The 26,479-nt window shown below is 45.0% G+C and overlaps 1 protein-coding gene across 1 annotated transcript in view; it reads left to right on the top strand.

Moving 5' to 3' along the window:
• The window catches only part of PIK3C3 (phosphatidylinositol 3-kinase catalytic subunit type 3), a 206,347-nt gene that overhangs the window by 109,398 nt on the left and 70,470 nt on the right, over positions 1 to 26,479 (top strand). The window contains exon 22 of the mRNA XM_073589786.1: positions 19,076 to 19,244. Within this exon, the coding sequence (XP_073445887.1) occupies positions 19,076 to 19,244 (169 nt within the window). The remainder of the gene's footprint in view (positions 1 to 19,075; positions 19,245 to 26,479) is intronic.

Raw genomic sequence — 26,479 nt, 5'->3', positions numbered from 1 at the left:
TTAGCATTGGGTATGCAGGCCATGCAGATGTATGCGGATGCCTCCGCTTGCGTCGTTTTGACAGTGCGGCGACCTGCGCCGAACGCAAAGTGTTGGATTTTGTTGCGGTCGCCGCACCGTCAAAGGTCCGCATCACTCCGCAGCTCCTCCATACGCTAGTGTGAAACTAGCCTAACAGTCATGAGACTTGCAGCCGCGGGGACTCGAAGATGATGTGATGGTTTTTTGAGCACACCAAAAATACTCAGGTTAGCACATGAGCATGACCGGATAGACCTTATCCAAGCATGTTCGCGCATCACTGTAGCTCAGCCATCTCTCTATCGACAGCTGCTGCAGCAACTAGTGGGATGACCCGGTACTAAGAGAATATTTCGGCAGTGAATGTTCTGTAGGTAGATTGATCTTGTGTAAGCCTAGATGGGTCCAGCAACGTCTTCTCCACCTTTATCTTGATGGTATTAAGCCATCGTGTTGCTGATCTTCCGCTACGCCTTGTTCCTTTTGTTCTTCTGACCATTATGTTCTTCTGACCATTATGTCCTTCTCTTCGTATTATGTGTCAAAAATAGGCAAGTCCTAGCTTGGTGATCCTTGCTTCCTGTGACATGTATGGCTTGATTTGTTCCAAAATTGGTTTGTTGTTCTTGCCATCCCTGGTATTGATAACATCCTTCTCCAGGACCACATTTCAAAGGTGCTGATTAATAATAATAATAATAAATTTTATTTTTATAGCGCCGACATATTCCGCAGCACTTTACATTTCAGAGGGGATTTGTACAGACAATAGACATTACAGCATAACAGTAATCACATACAGTAGATTATAACAAATAACAAGAGGAGTGAGGGCCCTGCTCGCAAGCTTACAGTCTATGAGGAAAGAGGTAGACACGAAAGGTGGGTGGTAACAGTTGCCCTGATTGTATGGACCAGCCATAATGTTAAGTGTGTAACAGTACAGACACAGAGGGCTAATGGATGCATAAAGCATGTGGGAACATGATGCTGGGAACCTGGTTATGGTAAAACTTTTGGCTCTGCCACACAGGGATAGTTTAGGTTAATGTGTTGAGGCGATAGGCCAGTCTGAATAAATGCGTTTTCAGGTCACGCTTAAAATTGTGGGGATTGGGGACTAATCGTATTGACCTGGGAAGTGCATTCCAAAGAATTGGCGCGGCACGTGTAAAGTCTTGGAAACGGGAGTGGGAGGTTCTGACTATTGAGGATACTAACCTCAGGTCATCAGCAGAACGGAGGGCGCGGGTAGGGTGGTATACTGAAACCAGGGAGGAGATGTAGGGTGGTGCTGAGCCATGGACGGCTTTGTGGGTGAGGGTAATAAGTTTATACTGAATTCTGGAGTGGATGGGTAGCCAGTGTAATGACTGGCACAAGGTAGAGGCATCGGTGTAACGATTGGTGAGGAATATGATCCTGGCTGCAGCATTCAAGACAGATTGGAGAGGGGAGAGTTTGGTAAGAGGGAGACCGATTAGAAGAGAGTTACAATAGTCGAGACGAGAATGAATAAGAGAAACAGTAAGAGTTTTTGCAGAGTCAAAAGTAAGAAAAGGTCGAATTCTAGAAATGTTTTTGAGGTGCAGATGACAAGAGCGAGCCAGTGATCGAATGTGGGGGGCAAAGGAAAGCTCGGAATCAAGTATGACCCCAAGACAGCGGGCATGTTGCTGGGGAGTAATAGTGGAACCACACACAGAAATAGCAATGTCGGGTATAGGTGCATTAGTAGCGGGAGGAAACACCAGGAGTTCAGTCTTTGACAGGTTCAGTTTCAGGTATAGTGAGGACATGATGTTAGACACAGCGTTTCGACAATCGCCGGTGTTTTCTAGAAAGGCTGGCGTGATGTCAGGAGAAGAAGCGTATAATTGGGTGTCATCAGCATAGAGATGGTACTGGAAACCAAATCTACTGATTGTTTGACCAATAGGGGCAGTGTACAAGGAGAAGAGGAGGGGGCCTAGAACCGATCCTTGAGGAACCCCAACAGTAAGGGGAAGGTGAGAGGAGGAGGAACCGGCAAAAGAAACAGTAAAGGAGCGGTCGGAGAGATAGGAGGAGAACCATGAGAGAACGGTGTCCTTGAGGCCAATGGAATGGAGCATAGTGAGGAGGAGCTGATGATCCACAGTGTCGAATGCTGCAGAGAGATCCAAGAGAATTAGCATGGAGTAATGACCATTTGATTTAGCTGTTAGCAGATCATTAGAGACTTTAGTGAGGGCAGTTTCAGTGGAGTGTAAAGAGCGGAAACCGGATTGGAGAGGGTCGAGAAGAGAGTTTTCTGAGAGATAGCGGATAAGACGGGAGTGGACCAGGCGTTCCAGGAGTTTAGAGATGAAGGGAAGATTAGAGACAGGTCTATAGTTAGCGGCACAGTTTTGGTCGAGGGATGGTTTTTTAAGTAGTGGATGTATGATGGCATGCTTAAATGAGGAGGGAAAAATACCAGTAGAGAGAGAGGTTAAATATTTTAGTTAGGTGATTCTTCTACTGTCTTGTTTTCCGTGAAGTACTTTATTATAATTAAAGATTACTAGTCATTTTCTCCAAAAACTTGAATCCAATACCTTTTAAAACCTTTTCTGTTTTGCGCTGCATTTCTCCATTGCAGAGAAATTCACATTTGTTGCTTTTTGGAACCCAGCATGTGGAATCTCTACATGAAGTTCAACCAGGCTTTCCTTCAGCGTCTTCTTTGGGGAGCGAGCTTTTCCACCTGTCTCTTCCAGACGCTGCCAATCAACTTTGCAACATCTGAGACAGATCAGCTGCTGAGCTATGATTGGCTACATCGTCTAAGTGGGAGGAGTGAAAGTGAAGACGGTGAAGGAACGCCCAGTTAGTCTGCAAGCGGAAATTCCACATGTTGTGCTCTGAAAGCATTAAATGGGAATATCTCTGCAATGGAGCGAAACAGTGCAGAACTGAAAAGCGCTGCATAATCAAACAAGCTTAGGGATTTTTACAGAGTATTCAGCACATTTTTGTTTTAATTTTAATCAAGTAACAGGCTTTTTTTTTTTTTAAAACAAATTGAGAGCCCTTTGGTGAGTGCCATAGGCGTATCTTATTTGACTAATGAATCAGACTTTCAACTCCTGGGGTCTAAAATAGAGAGGACTGTTATTATTATTATTATTATTATTATTATTATTATTTATTGTTATAGCGCCATTTATTCCATGGCGCTTTACATGTGAGATGTTTCTAAACCAACTACACCCTACTCAAATTAGTTATTTAAAGAATGTGCAGAGCTCTGATCATACCCAGAGTTGGAGTACCATCCAGAGACACGGAAGCTAGGGTGTAGAGTAATGCCCCCTTGATTGATGCAGTAGAAGGGATTGATACATGATTGTGTGGTGGTTTACGCCCCTTCCCAGACTTCATGTCTTCCCACTACTCCGGGGCGATGTCAATTGGGGGGGGTGGGGAGTGAACATCTACAAAGAGCACTTCAGAACTTCCCTGCCTGATCTTTAGGGAAGTGTTCCAGGTAATATGACCCAGACTGTAGGATGTTGTTTTTTTTTTTTATATGTATAATTAGTCCCAAAATGCGAATGAAAAGATAGCTTTTGAGTTCAATTTCTATTCTCTATTATCAGTGGTCATAAATGTTATCTTAAATTGCCAGCCATTTGCAGAGACCACTACTCTTTACTGTTCCCCCCCCCCCCATGAAATGCAGTGGGAGAGAAATGAATGAAGCAGCTGCTGCTCTATGGGAGGTTTGGCAACATCCCATTGCCACCACGGTAAAAATACAGTTACACCAGTCGATGTTGCGGCATTGAACGATCGCCGATCAATAAATATTTCCCAATCGGCAAATAATTATCCGTTTACCCGTGCAGATCACTATGCAGATCGCTCTTCAGATGCAAACGGAATGGCCTGTAATAAATCGTTCATTGCTCCTAGGTTGCCGTTATTTTTGGCAGTATGAGTCGTGTTTACACACCGCCAAAAAAGATATTTAGTGCAACAAAAGGTAGAAGAAATTAGCGCTTTAATCTAGATAGGCATCCTGTTTAGGCCGCACGATTATCCGGAAACGACTGTGTTAATACTGCCCATCTATGATCTCTGATCTACATCGTACATCATGGAGGGTCCTTTCCCCGCCGTTGTCATTCCATTGCTCTATTGCAGATAAGCTCTAGATCTATGGAGCTCAGGAAATACTGTCTTATTACATGGACAGTCATTGTAAGTCTTTTAACCCATACCTATGAAAATAGCAAAAGAATGTCCCCGTGCATATTAATGGATTTCCAAGTAGTGCTCTTGCGCTGTGCTGCTGCAAAGATCTGCTATATGTACTGTACAGAATGTATGTTGTACTGCATAATAGATGATGTCGGTCTGCGGTGTCCTACATTGACTTGACCTTAAAAAGAAGACCTTTGCATTGCTGTTTCCTAGTTTTCATGCTGGCTGGTGGGCTGTATATAGGTATTCGCTTATCCCTGTGCACAAGACTAACTACGAACTAATACTGACCTCGGAATAAAAAATTATATTATAATACTTATTGCTATTTACAAGAATAAAATACTTCCGCCTATGTACAATAAAATGACTATTATAATATTGCCCCTATATACAAGAATATTATTTCTTTATATAGCACCATTGATTCCATGGTGCTGTGCATGGGAAGGAGGTTACATTCAAATTACAGATATCCCTTACAGTAAACAAACTACAATGACTGATACAGAGGGGAGAGGACCCTGCCCTTGCGGGCTTACATGCTACAGGATGGTGGGAAGGAGACAGTAGGTCGGGCATACCTACTATAATACTGCCTCCTATGTACAAGAATATAACTACTATAATACTGCTCCTATGTACAAGAATATAACTACTATAATACTGCCCCCTATGTACAAGAATATAACTACTATAATATTGCCCCCTATGTATAAAAATATAACTACTATAATACTGCTCCCTATGTACAAGAATATAACTACTATAATACTGCCCCCTATGTACAAGAATCTAACTACTATAATACTGCCCCCTATGTACAAGAATATAACTACTATAATACTGACCCTATATATACAAGAATATAACTACTATAATACTGCTCCCTATGTACAAGAATATAACTACTATAATACTGCTCCTATGTACAAGAATATAACTACTATAATACTGCCCCTATGTACAAGAATATAACTACTATAATACTGCTCCTATGTACAAAAATATAACTACTATAATACTGCCCCCTATGTATAAAAATATAACTACTATAATACTGCCCCCTATGTACAAGAATCTAACTACTATAATACTGACCCTATATATACAAGAATATAACTACTATAATACTGCTCCCTATGTACAAGAATATAACTACTATAATACTGCTCCTATGTACAAGAATATAACTACTATAATACTGCTCCTATGTACAAGAATATAACTACTATAATACTGCTCCTATGTACAAGAATATAACTACTATAATACTGCTCCTATGTACAAGAATATAACTACTATAATACTGCTCCTATGTACAAGAATATAACTACTATAATACTGCTCCTATATACAAGAATATAACTACTATAATACTGCTCCTATGTACAAGAATATAACTACTATAATACTGCTCCCTATGTACAAGAATATAACTACTATAATACTGCCCCTATGTACAAGAATATAACTACTATAATACTGCCCCTATGTACAAGAATATAACTACTATAATACTGCTCCTATGTACAAGAATATAACTACTATAATACTGTTCTCTATGTACAAGAATATAACTACTATAATACTGCTCCTATGTTCAAGAATATAACTACTATAATACTGCTCCTATGTACAAGAATATAACTACTATAATACTGCCCCTATGTACAAGAATATAACTACTATAATACTGCCCCTATGTACAAGAATATAACTACTATAATACTGCCCCTATGTACAAGAATATAACTTTTAAAAGGTTTTGTGCACATGTTCACGGTTTGTTGCACACAATTCTGCTGCAAATCTTGATGTTTGGCAGGAAAATCGCTCCTTAAAATTCATGTTTTTTTTTGGCCAAGGTTTTGCCTTGTTTTTAATATGCGTTTTTGTTGCGTGTTTTCCACACTCACTAGGATTGGGTGAAATACACTACAAAAGTGCTGCAAGAATTGAGACGCTGCAAATCTGTAAAGAATACAGTAAATAAGCAAAATGTGCTTGAGAATTCAGAAACTTCAGAACTCACTTTTCTGGTACGTTCCAAATGTTTGCAGACGTACTGCGACTAATACTGCCCCATAACACATGCTTGTGTTTCTGTAGATCCGCAGCGTGCTTCCATATCCATGTTGTAAAAACCCCTACTGCGCACCACACCCCCTGCACAGCCATTCTTTTGGCACCATGCTGATCTTCGTAGGTGGTCTTTTCAGCCCATAGGTGGTCTTTTCAGCCCACTATCATGTAAAACTGCCTTCTGGATTGTTGGCCTTCTCTCCTTGCTGCTGTCCTGTGGCTGACAGCGTGGTACATTGCTCGCTGCATAGTGTGTGCGAGTCCCTGCTCCACCGTCCATCCACATTAGGCCAGTGCAGACACATGCATTAAGCCTGACATTAGCATTGCCACTGCAAATAGGGCCAAGCTCTGCCGGCTCCATCATTATCCATCTCCCGTCTTCCGCAGAAAGCTAACCGTACTTGGCACGCCCTCGCTGATCCTTTCTGTTTGGAGACTCCTTGCGTTTTCTGAGAGATCAGGCCATGATTTATCCAGCGCCGTGTCCTGTCGGATAAATGTCTCGCTGTGAACACATTTGGTTATAGGAGACGGACGCTGACACGACGCCTCGGAAGCGCTGTCAGTTTCCTCTTGATGGCGGTGGCATTTGAAAGTGCTGAGACAGACGACAATAACTTTGTCACGGACTCCGGGGTAAGTTTTGGCAGTGGCGCGGCGTGTACATTGGGCTTTATGTGCCAAGTGTCCTGATGGAGAAGCCTTCGTGTTTCAATTTGCGCAAGTGCTGGTGACGGGCGCGGGGAGCAGATGTTTGTGTTCAGCTGCTGCGTCCGCTTATTACAACAGCTGCTTCTCAGAGGATTCTCTTAGGTGTTAGCGGAATTATTTATAGGTGGATTAAGCGGTGAAGAGTCTGAAGAGGATTTTCAGAGACGATGATTCATGACATAAAGTAAGCGCATCAAGAGTATGACGTAAATCTCACAGAGTGCCATGTGCATGGCTTAAAACTGAACTACCAATATGCCAAGAAAAGCAACAGTTGGGGTGAAGCTGTCAGTGCCAGTACCTATCATAGTGTAATGCCCTAAAAGTGCCGTCCACATCCCGTAGTGTCAGTGAAAAGTAGTGTACTAGCCCCGAGTTACATCCTGTATTATACTCCAGAGCTGCACTCACTATTCTGCTGGTGCAGTCACTGTGTACATACATTACATTACTGATCCTGAGTTACCCTCCTGTATTATACTCCCAATCTGCACTCACTATTCTGCTGGGGGACTCACTGTGTACATTACGGTGACCGCAAAAAATCGATGTCGGAATTTTGTCCGTCTGGACCCCACAAACCGATTCCCCTTTCCAGATATTGAGAGAGCCAAAATTTGAGCTCGATCAAACGACGTTAACCCCTGCCGCTCGTCGCTCAAAGTTTGAAAAAATCCAGATTGAGGTATTTTAAGATTTAGGTATTTTGCATAGTCTGTTAGACTATAAAGAATGTGACAACAACATTGCAGAAATAGCCCTGACCAAATTTTCGAACCATTTGTGGTATTTGAATGCAGAGTTGGTGGGATTATCGTTTTTTGATCCCACCATTACAGACAATGAAAAGTTGTTTAATGGCTAATAAATTGCTCAGTAGCACAGATGAACCATCAGAGCATGCTAGGGTTGTAAATCCAAAAGTTAGGAAAGAAAAATTAAGAGGTAGGAAGTAACCGACTTTAATGACCTTCTGACAAAAGATGAAGAACAAAAGCAATATGTCCTGCAAGTTGTAAGCAAATGCCGAGCATTTTATTCTGACGTTTCAAAAACTACTTTAACAAAAGCTCTAGAATAGATTAGATAACTATGTAAAATTATCAACTCATGTAGGTTAGCGTGCTCTGATGGTTCATCTGTGCTACTGAGCAATTAGCCATTAACAACTTTTCATTGTCTGTAATGGTGGGATCAAAAAACGATAATCCCACCAACTCTGCATTCAAATACCACAAATGGTTCGAAAATTTGGTCAGGGCTATTTCTGCAATGTTGTCACATTCTTTATAGTCTAACAGACTATGCAAAATACCTAAATCTTAAAATACCTCAATTTGGATTTTTTCAAACTTTGAGCGACGAGCAGCACGGGTTAACGTCGTTTGATCGAGCTCAAATTTTGGCTCTCTCAATATCTGGAAAGGGGAATCGTTTTGTGGGGTCCAGACGAGCAAGATTCTGACATTTTTTCCCCCCCATATGAGATCCGGTCACCCTAGTGTACATACAGGAGGTAACTCAGGATCAGTAATGTATTATACCCCAGAGCTGCACTCACTATTCTGCTGCTGCAGTCACTGTGTACATACATTACATTACTGATCCTGTTCTGATCCTGAGTTACCTCCAGTATTATACTCCAGAGCTGCACTCACTATTCTGCTGGTGCAGTCACTGTGTACATACATTACATTTCTGATCCTGAGTTACATCCTGTATTATGTTCCAGAGCTGCACTCACAATTCTGCTGGTGCAGTCACTGTGTACATACATTACAGTGCTGTGCAAATTAATTGGGACAAAGCTTTTTTTAGGTAAAATCATAAGTTGGTTACCAGTCAGTGATTCAAACCAGTTTTAACTGCTTTGAACAGGTGTGAGTGTCTGTTCAAAGCAGTTAAAACTGGTTTGAATCACTGACTGGTAACCAACTTATGATTTTACCTAAAAATGCTTTGTCCCAATTAATTTGCACAGCACTGTACTGATCCAGAGTTTCATTATGAATTACCATAGATACTCGTGTATAAGCGGAGTTTTTCAGCACATTTTTTATGCTTATAACGCCTCCCCACCCCCCCCCCCCGGCTTATACATGAGTCATTGTCCCAGAAGACGGCGGCAGAGGGGGAGCATCGGGTCACAGGAGGCAGAAGCCGGCTGCTGCGGCTGAAGCCTGTGCCCGCTGCTAAATGAATTTGCACTGGCAGTGAATATTCATTTCTCTTATAGCTTGCACAGTGTCAGTAGCAGTTGCCTGCTTCCTGCAGCTGCCGGGCTATCTCGGGTGCCTGCTCATTAAGGTAATGAATATTCACCTCTCTCCACTCTCATAGGTATGGAGAGAGGTGAATATTCATTACCTTAATGAGCGGGGACATGTGTTCACTCGGCCGCCGATGCTTTTGGCACAGGAACAAGATGTTGCGTGAGCACACAGGAAAGGCAAGTAAGATGTTTTTTTTATGCTTTTCTCAAGGGTGCCATGCATACAGGGATTGGGGTCAGGAGCCATGCAGACAAGGATGGGGATCAGGAGCTATGCAGACAAGGATGGGGATAAGAAGCCATGCATACAGGGATGGGGATAAGGAGCCATGCATACAAGGTTGGGGATGAGGAGCCATGCATACAAGGATGGGGATGAGGATCCATGCATACAAGGATGGGGATGAGGATCCATGCATACAAGGATGGGGATGAGGAGCCATGCATACAAGGATGGGGATGAGGAGCCATGCATACAAGGATGGGGATGAGAAGCCATGCATACAGGGATGGGGATAAGGAGCCATGCATACAGGGATGGGGATGAGGAGCCATGCATACAGGGATGGGGATGAGGAGCCATGCATACAAGGATGGGGATGAGGAGCCATGCATACAAGGATGGGGATAAGAAGCCATGCATACAGGGATGTGGATGAGGAGCCATGCATACAGGGATTGGCATAAGGAGCCATGCATACGAGGATGAGTCATGCATATGAGGATGAGGAGTCATGCATACAAGGATGAGGATAAGGAGTCATGCATACAAGGATGGGGATAAGAAGCCATACATACAGGGATGAGGAGCCATGCACACAAGGATGAGGAGTCATGCATACAAGGATGGGGATGAGTAGCCATGCAGACAAGGATGGGGATAAGGAGCCATGCATACGAGGATGAGGAGTCATGCATACAAGGATGGGGATAAGAAGCCATGCATACAGGGATGGGGATAAGGAGCCATGCATACAGGGATGGGGATGAGGAACCATGCATACGAGGATGAGGAGTCATGCATACAAGGATGGGGATAAGGAGCCATGCATACAGGGATGGGGATGAGGAGTCATGCATACAAGGATGGGGATAAGAAGCCATGCATACAGAAAATGGGGATGAGGAGCCATGCAGACAAGGATGGGGATAAGGAGCCATGCATACAGGGATGGAAATGAGTAGCCATGCATACAGGGATGGGGATGAGGAGCCATGCATACAGGGATGGGGCTGAGGAGTCATGCATACAGGGATGGGGATGAGGAGCCATGCAGACAAAAATGGGGCCAAGTAGCCATTCAGACAAGGATGGTAATAAGGAGCCATGCATACCAGGATAGGAATTAGGGGACAATGCATACCCCGCTTATACTCAAGTAAATAAGGCTAGATTCACACTAGCGTTTTTTAGCGCTGCGCTTCGTGCGCAATAGAATCACATGCAAAAAATGCATCATGTGTTTTGTATGTGTTTGCTTTTTTAGAAGCATGTGTTTTAACCAGTTTCTAGCCATGTTAACTCTTAAAACGCATGCGATTTTAAACGCAGGCGTGCCCATGTCTATGCGCACGCCTGCGTTCCCATTGACTGTAATGTGATTTTTTTTGCGCATTGCGTGCGCATGCGTTTTTTTGAGACAGGTCGGACGGACCAAAAATGCAACAGGCTGTGTCCGGCACGCCTAGGCGCACACTATGCATGCGCACGATAACACATACGAACGCGTGCATACGCTAGACCATGCTCCCCCATGTTAAAGTGAGGGACGCATGCGCTAAAAACGCTAGTGTGAAACCAGCCTAAGTTTTTCATGCCAAAATTAGGTTCCTCGGCTTATACTCGGGTCGGCTTAAACACGAGTTTATACAGTATACTCCAGAGCTGCATTCACTATTCTGCTGGTGCAGTCACTGTGTACATACATTACTGATCCTGAGGCTACTTTCACACTTGCTTTTTTTTGCAGCACGTTTTTCCCGGAAAAAAACGCATGGAAAAATTGCATACAAATGCTGTGTTTTTTTCAAGCATTTTTATGCGCAAGCATGAAAAAAACGCAGCTTTTTTATGCGTTTGTATGCGTTTTTAGTGCATTTTTACCGCGTTTGCGTTTACTCTGTCGCCTCATTGGGGGACACAGAACCATGGGTGTTATGCTGCTGTCCACTAGGAGGCGACACTGCATAATCTGAAAAAGATTAACTTTGGCTCCTCCTCTGCAGTATACACCCCTGGACGGCGTCAGACTTCTCCAGTTTTTGCTTAGTGTCGCAAGGAGGCACACTTTTTTTTTTTTTTTTTTTTTTTTTTTGGATGAGATCCAGGAGAGGAGCATCACAGCGGTCTCCGGGGGGCACAGAACTGGGATCTGTCGGCGCCGGACCTAGGGGCACACCGGTGGGGTAAGCACACAGCTGGGTTCTCATTACTCAGCTGTGAATCCATACTTCCTAGAAGGCTCTCTGTGGTTTCCCTCTGCGTAGCCACCCCTGTATGATCCCTGATAGCCAGCCTCTGTGCACTATGCCGGGCTCAAGGAAGAGAACCAGGCAGGAATGTTTCTATGCATTCTGCACAGCCTGCAAAGCCACGCTCCCTAGTGTTAGCACGTATCCGCACTGCCGGGACTGCATCCAGAACTCTGGGTCAGAACACAAGGGAGTCCCTACTGACGCTTCAGTGTCAGAGGCCACGCCGGAATGGGCAACTCAGATGTCACAGTCTATGACACAGTCCATAGACAACCTAACTGCCACGTTGCTGCAAGCTCTGCAGAGTCGGGCCCCGGCTATGGACGTTACACAGCAAACTGACAGCTTGTCTCAGTAACATGCTGCTTCCGACTCTCACAGACGTAAGCGGACCCACAGGTCTCGATCACCTGAGTCGTCCTATAGCACAAGGTCGTCCCCCCCCCCCCCCAGGGAGAGACAGCGTCATTCCAGGTCTCCTAGGCAGTCCCCTGTCACAGACAGACAGTGCAATTTACCACAGAGATCCCCCACCACAGAAGACCCCCGCCCCAGGTCGCCCTCCAGGGATCACCTTAGCGAGGCACAGGATTCGGAGGGCATCTGTGACTCCGACTCAGATAACGAAACGGAGAGGTCCGTGGTACCTTCTCCCCCTAGCAATACAGCGCTAGTTGAGGACATAATCTCTGCCATTCATCGGGTGCTAAAAATTCCAGAGTCGGCCCCGGAAGTCCCAGAACATAGGATTTGCTTCGAAAGTGTTCAGAAACCACCTAAGGTCTTCCCTAATCACCATGAGTTTGAGAAAATACTTGCCAAACAGTTTGCGCAGCCTGAGAAGAAAATTTGCTAATCGCAAATATTTGGAAGCGAAGTACCCCTTCCCACAGACAGACACCAAACAATGGACAGATCCACCTGAAGTGGACCCCCCCATTTCTAGGCTAGCAGCGCAGACCTTACTCTCTCTGCCAGATAACTTAACCCTCAGGGACGCAGCAGACCGGCAAGTAGAACGCATGGCTCGTTCTATTTTCGAAGCAGCTGGCGCCTCTCTGGGCCCTGCGTTTGCTTCAGTTTGGGCGGCCAAGGCCATCCTGGCTTGGGCCAAAAAACTACAGGAGGGTCTTCAAGCTTCAAATCCCGAGCTCTCGGACCAAGCGGTCCAGATAGCAGTGGTAGCAGACTACATGCTTCATGCAGCCCTGGATTCCGCAAGAGGTGTAGCGGGAATAGCATCAAACGCCATCACGATCCGACGCATCCTCTGGCTAGAAGAATGGAAAGCGGATGCGGCCTCAAAGAAGTCCCTCACGCGACTTCCGTATCTTACTGGAAGACTTTTCGGCGAAAAATTGGACACAATGATAGCCAATGCCACTGGGGGTAAGAGTACCTCTCTCCCTCAACTAAAACCGAAACGCACGTTTAAACGAAGAAACCAGACGCGATTCCGATCCTTTCGGAATTCCTCGGGCTGGTCCGTCTCGCGCCCAGCGCAAAACCGTAACCGCTCTCCACGCAGGGACAACCCACGGACGCAGCAGCGACCGGACAGGTCTTGGCAGTCGAAAGCAGGCCAAGCGAAACCCAAGGGAGGAAAACCTCAGAATTTCGCTTCATCATGACTCACGATCTCCGGAAGACACCCCACCAGTAGGCGGCCGACTTTTACTCTTCCAGCAAGTCTGGCTGCCTATTACAGAAGACAGGTGGGTCAGGGAAATAGTGTCTTCCGGATACAAGAGAGAGTTCACTTCCTGTCCACCGAACCGGTTCTTCCTTTCTATTCCTCCAACACCACCAGACAAGGCTCGTGCTTTCCACCAAGCGGTCTCCTCTCTCCTTCAAGCAGGAGTTTTGGTGCCGGTTCCAGCGAAAGAGAGATTCCGAGGGTTCTACTCAAATCTGTTCGTAGTCCCCAAGAAAGGAGGCAGCGTCCGACCCATACTGGACCTAAAACAGCTCAACAATTACGTACGGGTCCGTCATTTCCGCATGGAGTCCCTCCGGTCCATCATTGCATCCATGGAGCAGGGAGAATACCTTGCCTCCATAGACATACAGGATGCGTATCTGCACATACCAATTGCTCCCGCCCACCAAAGGTTTCTCATGTTCGCGGTCAACCAAAACCACTACCAGTTTGTCGCCCTTCCGTTCGGACTCGCCACGGCTCCAAGAACGTTCACCAAAGTCATGGCGGCCACCATGGACGTTCTGCACTCGAGGCATTCTAGTCATCCCGTACCTGGACGACCTCCTCATCAAGTCTCCCACTTTCAAAGACTGCGAGGTCAGTGTCTCAATCACAATAGACACACTGAGTCGTCTGGGATGGCTAGTCAACCTACAGAAATCGTCGACTATCCCAAGTCAGACTATAACATTCCTGGGAATGTTATTCAACACCTCCAGGGGCCTGGTGCTCCTTCCCAAGGTCAAGACACTGGCCATCCGTCTGGGAGTTCGTACACTCCTTCGCAGTCCTCCTCGATCTCTCCGGTTTGCCATGAGAGTCCTCGGCCGGATGGCAGCAGCAATAGAGGCAGTGCCATTTGCCCAGTTTCACCTCAGGGTCCTTCAACTAGCCATACTCAGATCTTGGGACAGGAATCCCTTCTCCCTCGACAGGGAGTTCAGGTTGACGTCGTCAACCAGGAGGTCCTTGCATTGGTGGCTCAAACCAACCTTGCTTACACGAGGGAAGCCCTTTCTCTCAGGACAATGGAAGATCCTGACTACCGATGCAAGCCTGACAGGCTGGGGGGCGGTGCACCTACATCACAGGGCACAAGGCAAGTGGTCACCGAGGGAAGTTACATTGCCCATCAATATTCTGGATATCAGGGCCATCCTCTTGGCACTGAGAGCCTTTCATCACTTGCTTGCAGCCTCGCACATACGGATACAGTCGGACAATGCCACGGCTGTGGCATACGTGAACCACCAAGGCGGGACCCGCAGCGCCCAGGCGATGAGAGAAGTGGCGCATATCCTCCGCTGGGCGGAAGACACAAGGTCGGTACTTTCTGCGGTCCACATTCCGGGTGTAGAAAACTGGGAAGCCGACTTCCTCAGCAGGCAAGGAATGGACTCGGGGGAGTGGTCTCTCCATCCCGAGATTTTTTTTACCAGATCTGTCAACGCTGGGGAACCCCGGAGGTGGACCTAATGGCATCCTATCTCAATACCAAGGTCCCCAATTTCATGGCCAGGACACACGACCCGCGGTCGCTCGGAGCGGATGCCCTGGTCCAGGACTGGTCCCAGTTCCGACTCCTGTACATTTTTCCACCCCTCCCCCTAATCTCCAGGGTCGTGAGGAAGATCAAGCAAGAGGGAGTTCCAACCATCCTCATCGCGCCAGACTGGCCCAGACGTACATGGTACGCCGACATCGTTCAACTTACAGCAGACGTCCCCTGGCGTCACGACCTTCTGTCTCAAGGTCCGTTCTTCCATCAGAATTCAGGGGCTCTCAATTTGACGGCATGGCCCTTGAAACCTGGATTCTAACCCAGGCAGGTTTTTCACCGGCAGTCATTGCAACTATGATCAGGGCAAGGAAGCCTGCCTCTGCCAAGATCTATTATCGTACCTGGAGAGCTTTCTTTTCTTGGTGCGAATCTCATGGACAAGTCCCACTCCCTTATTCCCTCCCGAAGGTACTAGGTTTTCTTCAATCGGGCCTAGACGCCAAGCTATCCTTAGGCTCGCTTAAGAGTCAGGTGTCGGCGCTTTCAGTCCTTTTTCAAAAGCGCATTGCTATTAAACCGCAAGTAAGGACTTTCATCCAGGGAGTTTCCCGATTGGTTCCTCCCTACAAACGTCCGCTGGATACGTGGGACCTCAATCTGGTCCTGACAGCATTGCAAGCTCCACCCTTCGAACCTCTTAGAGGAGTTCCACTCTCCATTCTGTCTCAGAAAGTGGTTTTTCTATTGGCGATCACCTCGTTACGCAGAGTGTCGGAATTGTTAGCACTTTCCTGCAGACTGCCTTTCCTAGCCTTTCACCAGGACAAGGTGGTTCTCCGCACGGTACCATCCTTGCTTCCGAAGGTTGTGTCCAACTTTCACCTCAATGAGGAGATTTCACTGCCATCCCTTTGCCCGGTTCCAGTTCATAGAGTGGAGAAGGCTCTGCATACGCTTGACCTCGTCAGAGCATTGCTGATTTACGTGTCCAGGACTGCACCTTTCCGGAAGTCTGATTCCCTCTTCATTCTTCCAGAAGGTAGTCGCAAGGGACTGCCGGCTTCCAAGGCTACCCTTGCCAGGTGGATCAAGTCCACCATACATGAGGCCTACCGACTTAACCGTTCCCCTCTTCCGGCCAGTATCACGGCACACTCTACACGGGCAGTAGGGGCCTCCTGGGCCATTCGGCATCAGGCTTCGGCACAACAAGTGTGTAAGACGGCCACTTGGACTAGCCTACACACGTTTACGAAACACTACAGTGTTCATACCCAGTCCTCAGCGGATGCGAGCCTGGGTAGACTGGTTCTGCAGGCGGCAGTGCCCCAAATTTAGGGACCTGCTAGCACATTATTCGTCCATTGCTTCCCACCCAGGGACTGCTTTGGGACGTCCCATGGTTCTGTGTCCCCCAATGAGGCGACAGAGTAAAGGAGGTTTTTGTGTACTCACCGTAAAATCTTTCTCTTAGCCTCTAATTGGGGGACACAGGTCCCACCCTGTTGCCCTTATGAGCCGTTGTTTACGGTTGAGTTCTCATATTGTTCTTTGAGCTCGTACATAGTAGCCTTCTTACAGGCATGGTTATGTTATTTGGTTACGTTCCTCCTAATGCTTTTGCACAAAATTGGAGATGGCTGACGCCGTCCAGAGGTGTATACTGCAGAGGAGGAGCCATAGTTAATCTTTTTCAGATTATGCATAGTGTCGCCTCCTAGTGGACAGCAGCATAACACCCATGGTTCTGTGTCCCCCAATTAGAGGCTAAGAGAAAGAGATTTTACGGCGAGTACACAAAAATCTCCTTTTTTCCAACATTAGTTGGCCCCTCACACTAACCCAAACCATGACTTTACTAACCCAAACCCTTAACCAAACCATACCCAAACCCTTAACCAAACCATACTAACACTAACCCTAAACCCTAACTAACCCTAACCCTTAACCAAACCATACTAACCCTAACCCAAACCCCCTTAACTAACCCTAACTCTAACCCAAACCCCTAATTTACATTGTGTAACCAATGGTCAACAAAAAAACGCATGCGCAAAAAAAAAGCATACATGAGCATGCCTATGCGCACCCATAGACTTATAATGGGTGTCTTGCTGTAAAAAAACGCATTGCGCGCGCATGCGTTTTTTTGAGGCAAGTCGGACGCCAAAAAAATGCAACAGGATGCATTTTGTGCGCCCGAGCGCACACCACATAAAACGCAAGTGCGTAAAAACGCATACAAACGCATGTGTATGCGCACATAAGCGCATCCCATGCAAAATATAGGGGAAAAAAGCGCATGCGTTTTTTAGCGCAAACAACCGCAAGTGTGAAACCAGCCTTACATCCTGTATTATACCCCAGAGCTGCACCCACTATTCTGCTGGTGCAGTCACTGTGTACATACATTACATTACTGATCCTGCACTGATCCAGAGTGACATTCAGTATTATGCTCCAGAGCTGCACTCTCTATTCTTCTGGTGCAGTCACTGTATACATACATTACATTACTGATCCTGAGCTACATCCTGTATTATACCCCAGAGCTGCACTCACTATTCTGCTGGTGGAGTCATTATGTACGTACATTACATTACTGATCCTGCACTGATCCTGAGTTATATCCAGTATTATGCTCCAGAGCTGCACTCACTATTCTGCTGGTACAGTCACTGTTTACATACATTACTGATCCTGAGTTACATCCTGTATTATACTCCAGAGCTGCACTCACTATTCTGCTGGTGTAGTCACTGTGTCCATACATTACTGATCCTGAGTTACCTCCTGTATTATACCCCAGAGCTGCACTCACTATTCTGCTGGTGCAGTCACTGTGTACATACATTAAATTACTGATCCTGAGTTACATCCTGTATTATACTCCAGAGCTGCACTCACTATTCTGCTGGTGCAGTCACTGTGTGCATACATTGCATTACTGATCCTGAGTTACATCCTGTATTATACCCCAGAGCTGCACTCACTATTCTGCTGGTGCAGTCACTGTGTACATACATTGCATTACTGATCCTGAGTTACATCCAGTATTATGCTCCAGAGCTGCACTCACTATTCTGCTGGTGCAGTCACTGTGTACATACGTTACATTACTGATCATGAGTTACATCCTGTATTATACTCCAGAGCGGCACTCACTATTCTGCTGGTGCAGTCAATGGATACATACATTACTGATCCTGAGTTACCTCCTGTATTATACTCCAGAGCTGCACTCACTGTTCTGCTGGTGCAGTCACTGTGTACGTACATTGCATTACTGATCCTGAATTACATCCTGTATTATACTCCAGAGCTGAAATCACTATTCTACTGGTGGACCCTGATTATCTCTACATTCGGTGAGCCCCCCACCTTGTTTTCTTACATTGCAGCTCTTCTTAGATGACTTTATGGTTATGTGAAGATACTGCATATTTGAGACTCCTAAAGTTAAATCTTAGAACAGCGGATCAAAAAACGAGTTAATCTTGAAGTTACTCTAAGTTGTTGGTTATTTTTGTGCCTTGAAGCCCCGGCCCCCTGTGCTGTGTAGGACCGATGCCTTCCTTCGTGTCATCCTTGTATTAGATTGCTGTTGGATACTTATTAGATTGACGCTTCCTTATATATCACAAACATAAGAGAGAGCCGTGTCCATTAAGTGTATATCCTCTGTCTGATGGCTGCCCTATTTAATATCATGTATGAGATTGGATGAGTAGAGAATAGTTTTGATTTGGTAACCTCCGCTACTCGTCCTTTCGGAAGGGTGAGACGTGGGAATGTCTGTGGGATGACGTAAAGATGGTGAAAGCCTTTTCTCCCTGCTTCCCACTTGTCTTATTTGCTCATTCTCATTCTTTTTTTTTTTTTTTTTTTGCTGTCTTTCCAATTTTCCAAAGATCGGTTTTCCACAGGGTGTGCCCGCACTGAGGTGGTCGGATTGAAAATACCGGAGATGGGGGGCACGCTCCATCATGTACCACTCACCCCTCTACCCTGTAACACCTGATATATTCCAGTTATTGTACGTGTTGTAATCGTTGCCACTCTACTTCATTTCTAGGGAAATTATTCCACATTGATTTTGGTTATATCCTGGGAAGAGACCCCAAGCCTCTACCACCCCCCATGAAGCTGAACAAGGAGATGGTGGAAGGAATGGGAGGAACCCAGAGCGAGCAGTACCAGGCTTTCCGCAAACAGTGTTACACAGCGTTCCTCCACCTTCGAAGGTAACCAGCACGAGGGGGCGCCATGTGAACGGCACGATACATTGCAAATTTACTTAGTGGGGTTATCGGTCACTGAGCTTTTCTGATGATACTACAACCTCACACACTGTAGGCCTGTATTGTGGACATGTCCTCTTCTTTACAATAGGATACCTGCTGATCATGGGGTTGTAAAGTAATCAGGACCACGTACGTCGCCAGATATCCCCATTAAGGCACTTGTTTAACAATTAGTGAATATCCCCAATGAGTGAACTGTGGATGTAGTTATTCCCAACATTTATCGTTATCACCTACCCACAGAAGGTGATCACACTCTGATCAGTGCCGGTCCAACCACTGAGATCCCTATTGTGGCTCTGAGATTCCCTGTCGAAAAGGACCTCTTGGAAATGGCTGACCACAGCAATCTGCTTTCTCTGGCCTCCACATAGAGCGCTTGCTTGGCCACTGTTGCATTCGGATGGGGCATTTTCAAACCTTTTTCTCAGGATCGGTCGGGGTGTGATCTGGGATGTGAAGAATATTGGAGATTGACATAAAATTCTATCATTTGTATCCTATTAGGCATGGAGTTATAAAAAATACTTCCATTGTGCAACTGTAACAGGACACATTGGCTCAGCAGCGGGGCCCATCCTTCTCAGCTTCAGAGAAGAGATTCACACCCCCACCAGCTAGCTAATATCAAGCTCCTACAGGAAGAAGCTCCTGTAGATTCCATGCGGTCTAGCTGCTTTGTCGAGTCAGCTATGATTTCATATATAGAATATGGACTTATTGTGCGTCCTATTCACACACCAGTTACGTTTTCGAGATTTATGGAACAGACCGAACGCCTTCCAAGGTATTGATCCATTCTTGTACCGCAGAAAGGGGAGATACATAGTAGTAGGAGCCAGGTTGCAAAGTGTGTTTGGTCTCAACACGTAGCAGGGGCTCGGCCAGATCCGATGGTGCCCCAACCGCCTCCCTATGACCGTTCATTAAGGAATAATGACCCATCTTAGATTTTAGAGTTTTTAGCTGCTAGAAGCAAGAAGAGAGGATATAGGTGAAGCTCAGAAAGCAGGAGGGGGGAGTAAACCAAAGGGGGTTAAAGGCTATCGTAAGGCCTTGTGGTCGCTGTCTGTTATGCTTGTGGTTTACTTCGAAAGTGGAGCTCACCTTGAGTAATTTGCTGTGAAGGAACTGAGAATCAGCTGACAGCCCATTCTCCCAGCGGCCCAGCACACACATGGTTAAACATCAAATCGGTATTTGACTTGATCCATCTGCTTATATCTTTTTTACTACCACCTTTTTGTATTTGCATATCTGACCATTTTATATGTATAACCATTGTGTATATAGTGTATTGTCTAGTGTGCCCTTAAGGTGATTTAATATATAATTTGATCTTGGACTGCTCTTTTATTTCGATCCACGAATCCACACGTCCATTTTCTCGGTTTAACTTTTCATGCTACTGAGTCTGGTTTCTGGCCCAATATAATCCAGTTAACAGACTGGGCTTATATCTAACAAGGAACTGATGTCAGTCCTACTAGGCTAACCAGGCTCTGTTTCACTGGTGCTAGTGGAAGAGTCCTCTCAGCCTGTCAGGGTTGTGAGCGAGTGTCGTGTCTTGTTAGCGACTGCGTGGGCCACATCTTCTCACTCCCCGTACCTCCCTGGGCCCATATGAACAGGGGGAGGTCTCTGTAAAACTGTACCAAGGTGACTTTACGAGTCCCTAGGGGGTGCTGAATGTCACGTTGGTGAAACTGATCCTTACGTAATAGTGACGTCAGGCAGCGTGGCGTGGTGCTGGTTCATCACAGGGGGATCAGAGCATTAACAGCTGCCTTGTACATATGACCCTTTAAAACATATGAAACTATAATCTGCATAGTCACAGCCCCATTTAAATGACATTTTTTAATGAATTTTTATCCTCTGGGAACTATCATGAGAGGTGAGTGGCGATCTCTGCTGTCAAACCCCTTCCAATAAAGTAGTGATGGTGCCTGAAAAGGAGAGGGAGTATTGTATTGCTCCATCTGGTTTTTATTTATTTTTTTTTTATACGGGGGTTGTCTGTGGTAGAAAAACTCATGTTCCTCAGACCTATTAGGTAATTCTGAATTAATAGAAGGGTCCTCTGTTTAGGATTGTCATCTCTTGACCAAAGGAGAAAACCGTTACTAAGATGAGCTTCTCCCCAGCTCAGGAGCCATCTTTGAGTTAGGGTGAACTCGTGTTTTCCTTGGATCCCCATTCATTATACAAGCTTGTAACACTAATGCAGGAGTGCAGTCTGACTTTCTGCTGCAACACCCCATTAAGAAAATATGCCGAGAAGAGGTGAAAAATTTTTTTGAATAGAAGGACCATTTAATAAAAATGCCTCTTTGCAAAAACATAAACAAGTTTTTGGAATAAAGACATTTTTATCGTCCCTCTATTCGAACAATTTTTTATTTTTACCTCATTTCGGCATATTTTTTAGGTTCTGTCTAATCCGAGTGGGTTCCACTCTTGTCCACAGGCAGATTCAGATATAGAATATACCATAAGTTGATTTAGCATATAATTATATATAAATATTTCTATCTGCACTTGTCATTTCTTGTCCTTTTACAATTTGTTCTAACTAACCCCCCATTAAGGCAGGTACAGACTTCTGAGTACTTGAGTGTGCGCCCCGCACGCTGTCAGGATTCCCCGGTGGCGAGAGCAATTTGCATGCAGGCGTATGCCGACTAGACGTGCGCTTCCCACTTGTATTGAGCTAGGCCAGTCACGTCTAGTTGGAATGTGGCTGGAAGTATGCAAATCACATACAAGCAGTCACGTGAATACCTGCTCTCACATGACCGCATGCATTTCACATTCTGTAAAGTTCCAGAAGTCTGCAAACATAGAACAGCTGCAGACTTTCATCCCAAACCCGTACAACTCCTTTAATAACGTACATATGAAAAAGATGATCGTTACTGCCGGTTTGGTATAATTGGTTACTCTTACCCCTTTAACACCTTGACTCTACCTTGAAGAACTGATGCTCTTTTGAAGGCACAGGCTGGTCACCAAATACTGCCATGATTTACTTTTTTCTCTTTCATTCATTCACTTTGAACGTTAATTGATAAAAATAAACTATTATTTTTTGTTTTTGGACACATTCTTATTTTGCAACCTTTTTTTCACACCTGCCTAAGACTTTTGCACAGTACTGAAAATGCTATGCAGTTTGTGTTTTTTTTCCATATCTGTGCAGTTACATAAATATGGAAGCCAATGCGGACCATTGCTTTACCAATCCGTTTGCTAACGGAGAAACTGTAAATGAGCGGTCACCGATATCATGTGGATAGTCCAAACCCTACCCTGGCAACTGTGTATTATGATGACATTTTAAGAATTTTTAACTTTTTTTTTTTCCTTTGTTATAAATTTTTTGATATTCTATACACATCCGGCTATCAATAATCTGCTCCTCAGTGTCCAGATGAGTCCTCGCAAGTAAAACCCATTTGAGCGATGTATGACATACAGGTTAATCTCTCCTTCATCGACAGACACGGGGAAGGAAGATTCCTGGTTTGTGATTAATAACTCATCGTTAAAGAGGCAGTAATCCATTACCGGTGACAAGTTATAGAGAGTTATTATGTCTCCTGCCTAATAAGACACAGCTCCTTTCACATTTCATATCTTATCAGTTTATTTCAGCATTTGCACAGAAATGGTCAGCGCTCATTAGTAAGAACTCGCCCTGTTACAGTGCCTACAAGTAGTATTCAACCCCCTGCAGGTTTGATAAGATGCAAATAAGTTAGAGCCTTCAAACTTCACACAAGAGCAGGATTTATTAACAGATGCATAAATCTTACAAACCAAAAAGTTATGTTGCTCAGTTAAATTTTAATAAATTTTAAACATAAAAGTGTGGGTCAATTATTATTCAACCCCTAGGTTTAATATTTTGTGGAATAACCCTTGTTTGCAATTACAGCTAATAGTCGTCTTTTATAAGACCTGATCAGGCCGGCACAGGTCTCTGGAGTTATCTTGGCCCACTCCTCCATGCAGATCTTCTCCAAGTTATCTAGGTTCTTTGGGTGTCTCATGTGGACTTTAATCTTGAGCTCCTTCCACAAGTTTTCAATTGGGTTAAGGTCAGGAGACTGACTAGGCCACTCCAACACCTTGATTTTTTGCCTCTTGAACCAGGCCTTGGTTTTCTTGGCTGTGTGCTTTGGGTCGTTGTCTTGTTAAAAGATGAAATGATGACCCATCTTAAGATCCTTGATGGAGGAGCGGAGGTTCTTGGCCAAAATCTCCAGGTAGGCCGTGCTATCCATCTTCCCATGGATGTGGACCAGATGGCCAGGCCCCTTGGCTGAGAAACAGCCCCACAGCATGATGCTGCCACCACCATGCTTGACTGTAGGGATGGTATTCTTGGGGTCGTATGCAGTGCCATCCAGTCACCAAACGTCACGTGTGTGGTTGGCACTAAAGATCTCGATCTTGGTCTCATCAGACCAGAGAACCTTGAACCAGTCTGTCTCAGACTCCTCTAAGTGATCATGAGCAAACTGTAGACGAGCCTTGACATGACGCTTTGAAAGTAAAGGTACCTTACGGGCTCGTCTGGAACGGAGACCATTGCGGTGGAGTACGTTATTATGGTATTGACTGAAACCAATGTCCCCACTGCCATGAGATCTTCCCGGAGCTCCTTCCTTGTTGTCCTTGGGTTAGCCTTGACTCTTCGGACAAGCCTGGCCTCGGCACGGGAGGAAACTTTCAAAGGCTGTCCAGGCCGTGGAAGGCTAACAGTAGTTCCATAAGCCTTCCACTTCCGGATGATGCTCCCAACAGTGGAGACAGGTAGGCCCAACTCCTTGGAAAGGGTTTTGTACCCCTTGCCAGCCTTGTGACCCTCCACGATCTTGTCTCTGATGGCCTTGGAATGCTCCTTTGTCTTTCCCATGTTGACCATGTATGAGTGCTGTTCACAAGTTTGGGGAGGGTCTTAAATAGTCAGAAAAGGCTGGAAAAAGAGATAATTAATCCAAACATGTGAAGCTCATTGTTCTTTGTGCCTGAAATACTTCTTAATACTTTAGGGGAACCAAACAGAATTCTGGTGGTTTGAGGGGTTGAATAATAAATGACCCTCTGAATAAACTTTTCACAATTTAAAAAAAAATTAAACAAAGAAATAACATTATTTTTTGCTGCAGTGCATTTCACACTTCCAGGCTGATCTACAGTCCAAATGTCACAATGCCAAGTTATTTCCGAATGTGTAAACCTGCTAAATCTGCAGGGGGTTGAATACTACTTGTAGGCACTGTAAATGCAAATAACCATTATAAAGGAGGGCTCGCATTTATGGTCTATAGCAGTGATGGCGAACCTTTCTGAGACCGAGTGCCCAAACTGCAACCTAAAACCCAATTTTTTATGACGAAGTGCCAAATGCCCCATCATGATCCCCTTCATGTAGAAATATGCCCCATCATGATCCCCTTCATGTAGAAATATGCCCCATCATGATCCCCTTCATGTAGAAATATGCCCCATCATGATCCCCTTCATGTAGAAATATGCCCCATCATGATCCCCTTCATGCAGAAATATGCCCCATCATGATCCCTTTCATGTAGAAATGCCCCATCATGATCCCCTTCATGTAGAAATATGCCCCATCATGACCCCCTTCATGTAGAAATATGCCCCATCGTAATCCCCTTCATGCAGAAATATGCCCCATCATGATCCTCTTCATGTAGAAATATGCCCCATCATGACCCCCTTCATGTAGAAATATGCCCCATCATGACCCCCTTCATGTAGAAATATGCCCCATCATGATCCCCTTCATGCAGAAATATGCCCCATCATGATCCTCTTCATGTAGAAATATGCCCCATCATGATCCCCTTCATGTAGAAATATGCCCCATCATGATCCCCTTCATGTAGAAATATGCCTCATCATGATCCCCTTCATGTAGAAATATGCCCCATCATGATCCCCTTCATGTAGAAATATGCCCCATCATGATCCCCTTCATGTAGAAATATGCCCCATCATGATCCCCTTCATGCAGAAATATGCCCCATCATTATCCTCTTCATGTAGAAATATGCCCCATCATGATCCCCTTCATGTAGAAATATGCCCCATCATGATCCCCTTCATGTAGAAATATGCCCCATCATGATCCTCTTCATGTAGAAATATGCCCCATCATGATCCTCTTCATGTAGAAATTGCCCATTCTCCGCGCGCCGGCAGCGTCCTTCCTGTCACTTCCTGTCACACATTGAGAGGCGTGGCCGCAGCTGTCAATTATTTCCAATAGTGACTGGGTTTGTAGCCTCTTTCAGGGCTCCAATGAAGGAGTAGAACCATCTCAAGGAGGATTACAAGGAAATGAACAGCATGCGACTTAAATATGAGTGTCTGAGCAAAGGGTCTGAATACTTATGCCATGTGATATTTCAGTTTTTCTTTAATACATTTGCAAAAATTTCTACATTTGTTTTTTTTTTTCCAGTCAAGATGGGGTGCAGAGTGTAAATTAATGAGAAAAAAATGAACTTTTTTGAATTTACCAAATGGCTGCAATGAAACAAAGAGTGAAAATTTTAAAGGGGTGTGAATGCTTTCCATATCCACTGTATATATGGGTATAGCATTTGTGAGATCAGATACTCTGTGGCTGAGTTGCTGCGGTTCCTTCCATTTCTCAGTAATATCACTCACAGGTGATAGAAGAAGATTTAGGCGAAAGACATGTCAGGAACGGACTTGTTACCCCGGTGGCTCCTATTACAGGACCGCGCTGGTGTCCTTGACATTTTTACCACCAGCCATTCTGTCACATCAAGGCAGACGGCATTGCATGGGGCAGGTTGTTTTAAACCAGGGGTGACGGGTTGGATGTTATTCTTCAAGAGCAATGGGGCTGAATGAAAAAAACAGAATTTATTGATGAAGACGTACGTTCCATCTTTTTCTCCATGGTCATCCAGCTGAAAGGGCATTTGTCAGCAGGATTTCACCCCCAAACTATTTATACAGTGCCTACAAGTAGTATTCAACCCCCTGCAGATTTAGCAGGTTTGATAAGATGCAAATAAGTTAGAGCCTTCAAACTTCACACAAGAGCAGGATTTATTAACAGAGGCATAAATCTTACAAACCAAAAAGTTATGTTGCTCTGTTAAATT

The sequence above is a fragment of the Dendrobates tinctorius genome, unplaced genomic scaffold, assembly GCF_039654945.1.
Source record: "Dendrobates tinctorius isolate UK_male_01 unplaced genomic scaffold, ASM3965494v1 ptg000113l, whole genome shotgun sequence".
Lineage (NCBI taxonomy): Eukaryota > Metazoa > Chordata > Amphibia > Anura > Dendrobatidae > Dendrobates > Dendrobates tinctorius.
Note: the sequence above shows the minus strand (reverse complement) of the source record. Positions and strands in the feature narration are given on the sequence as shown.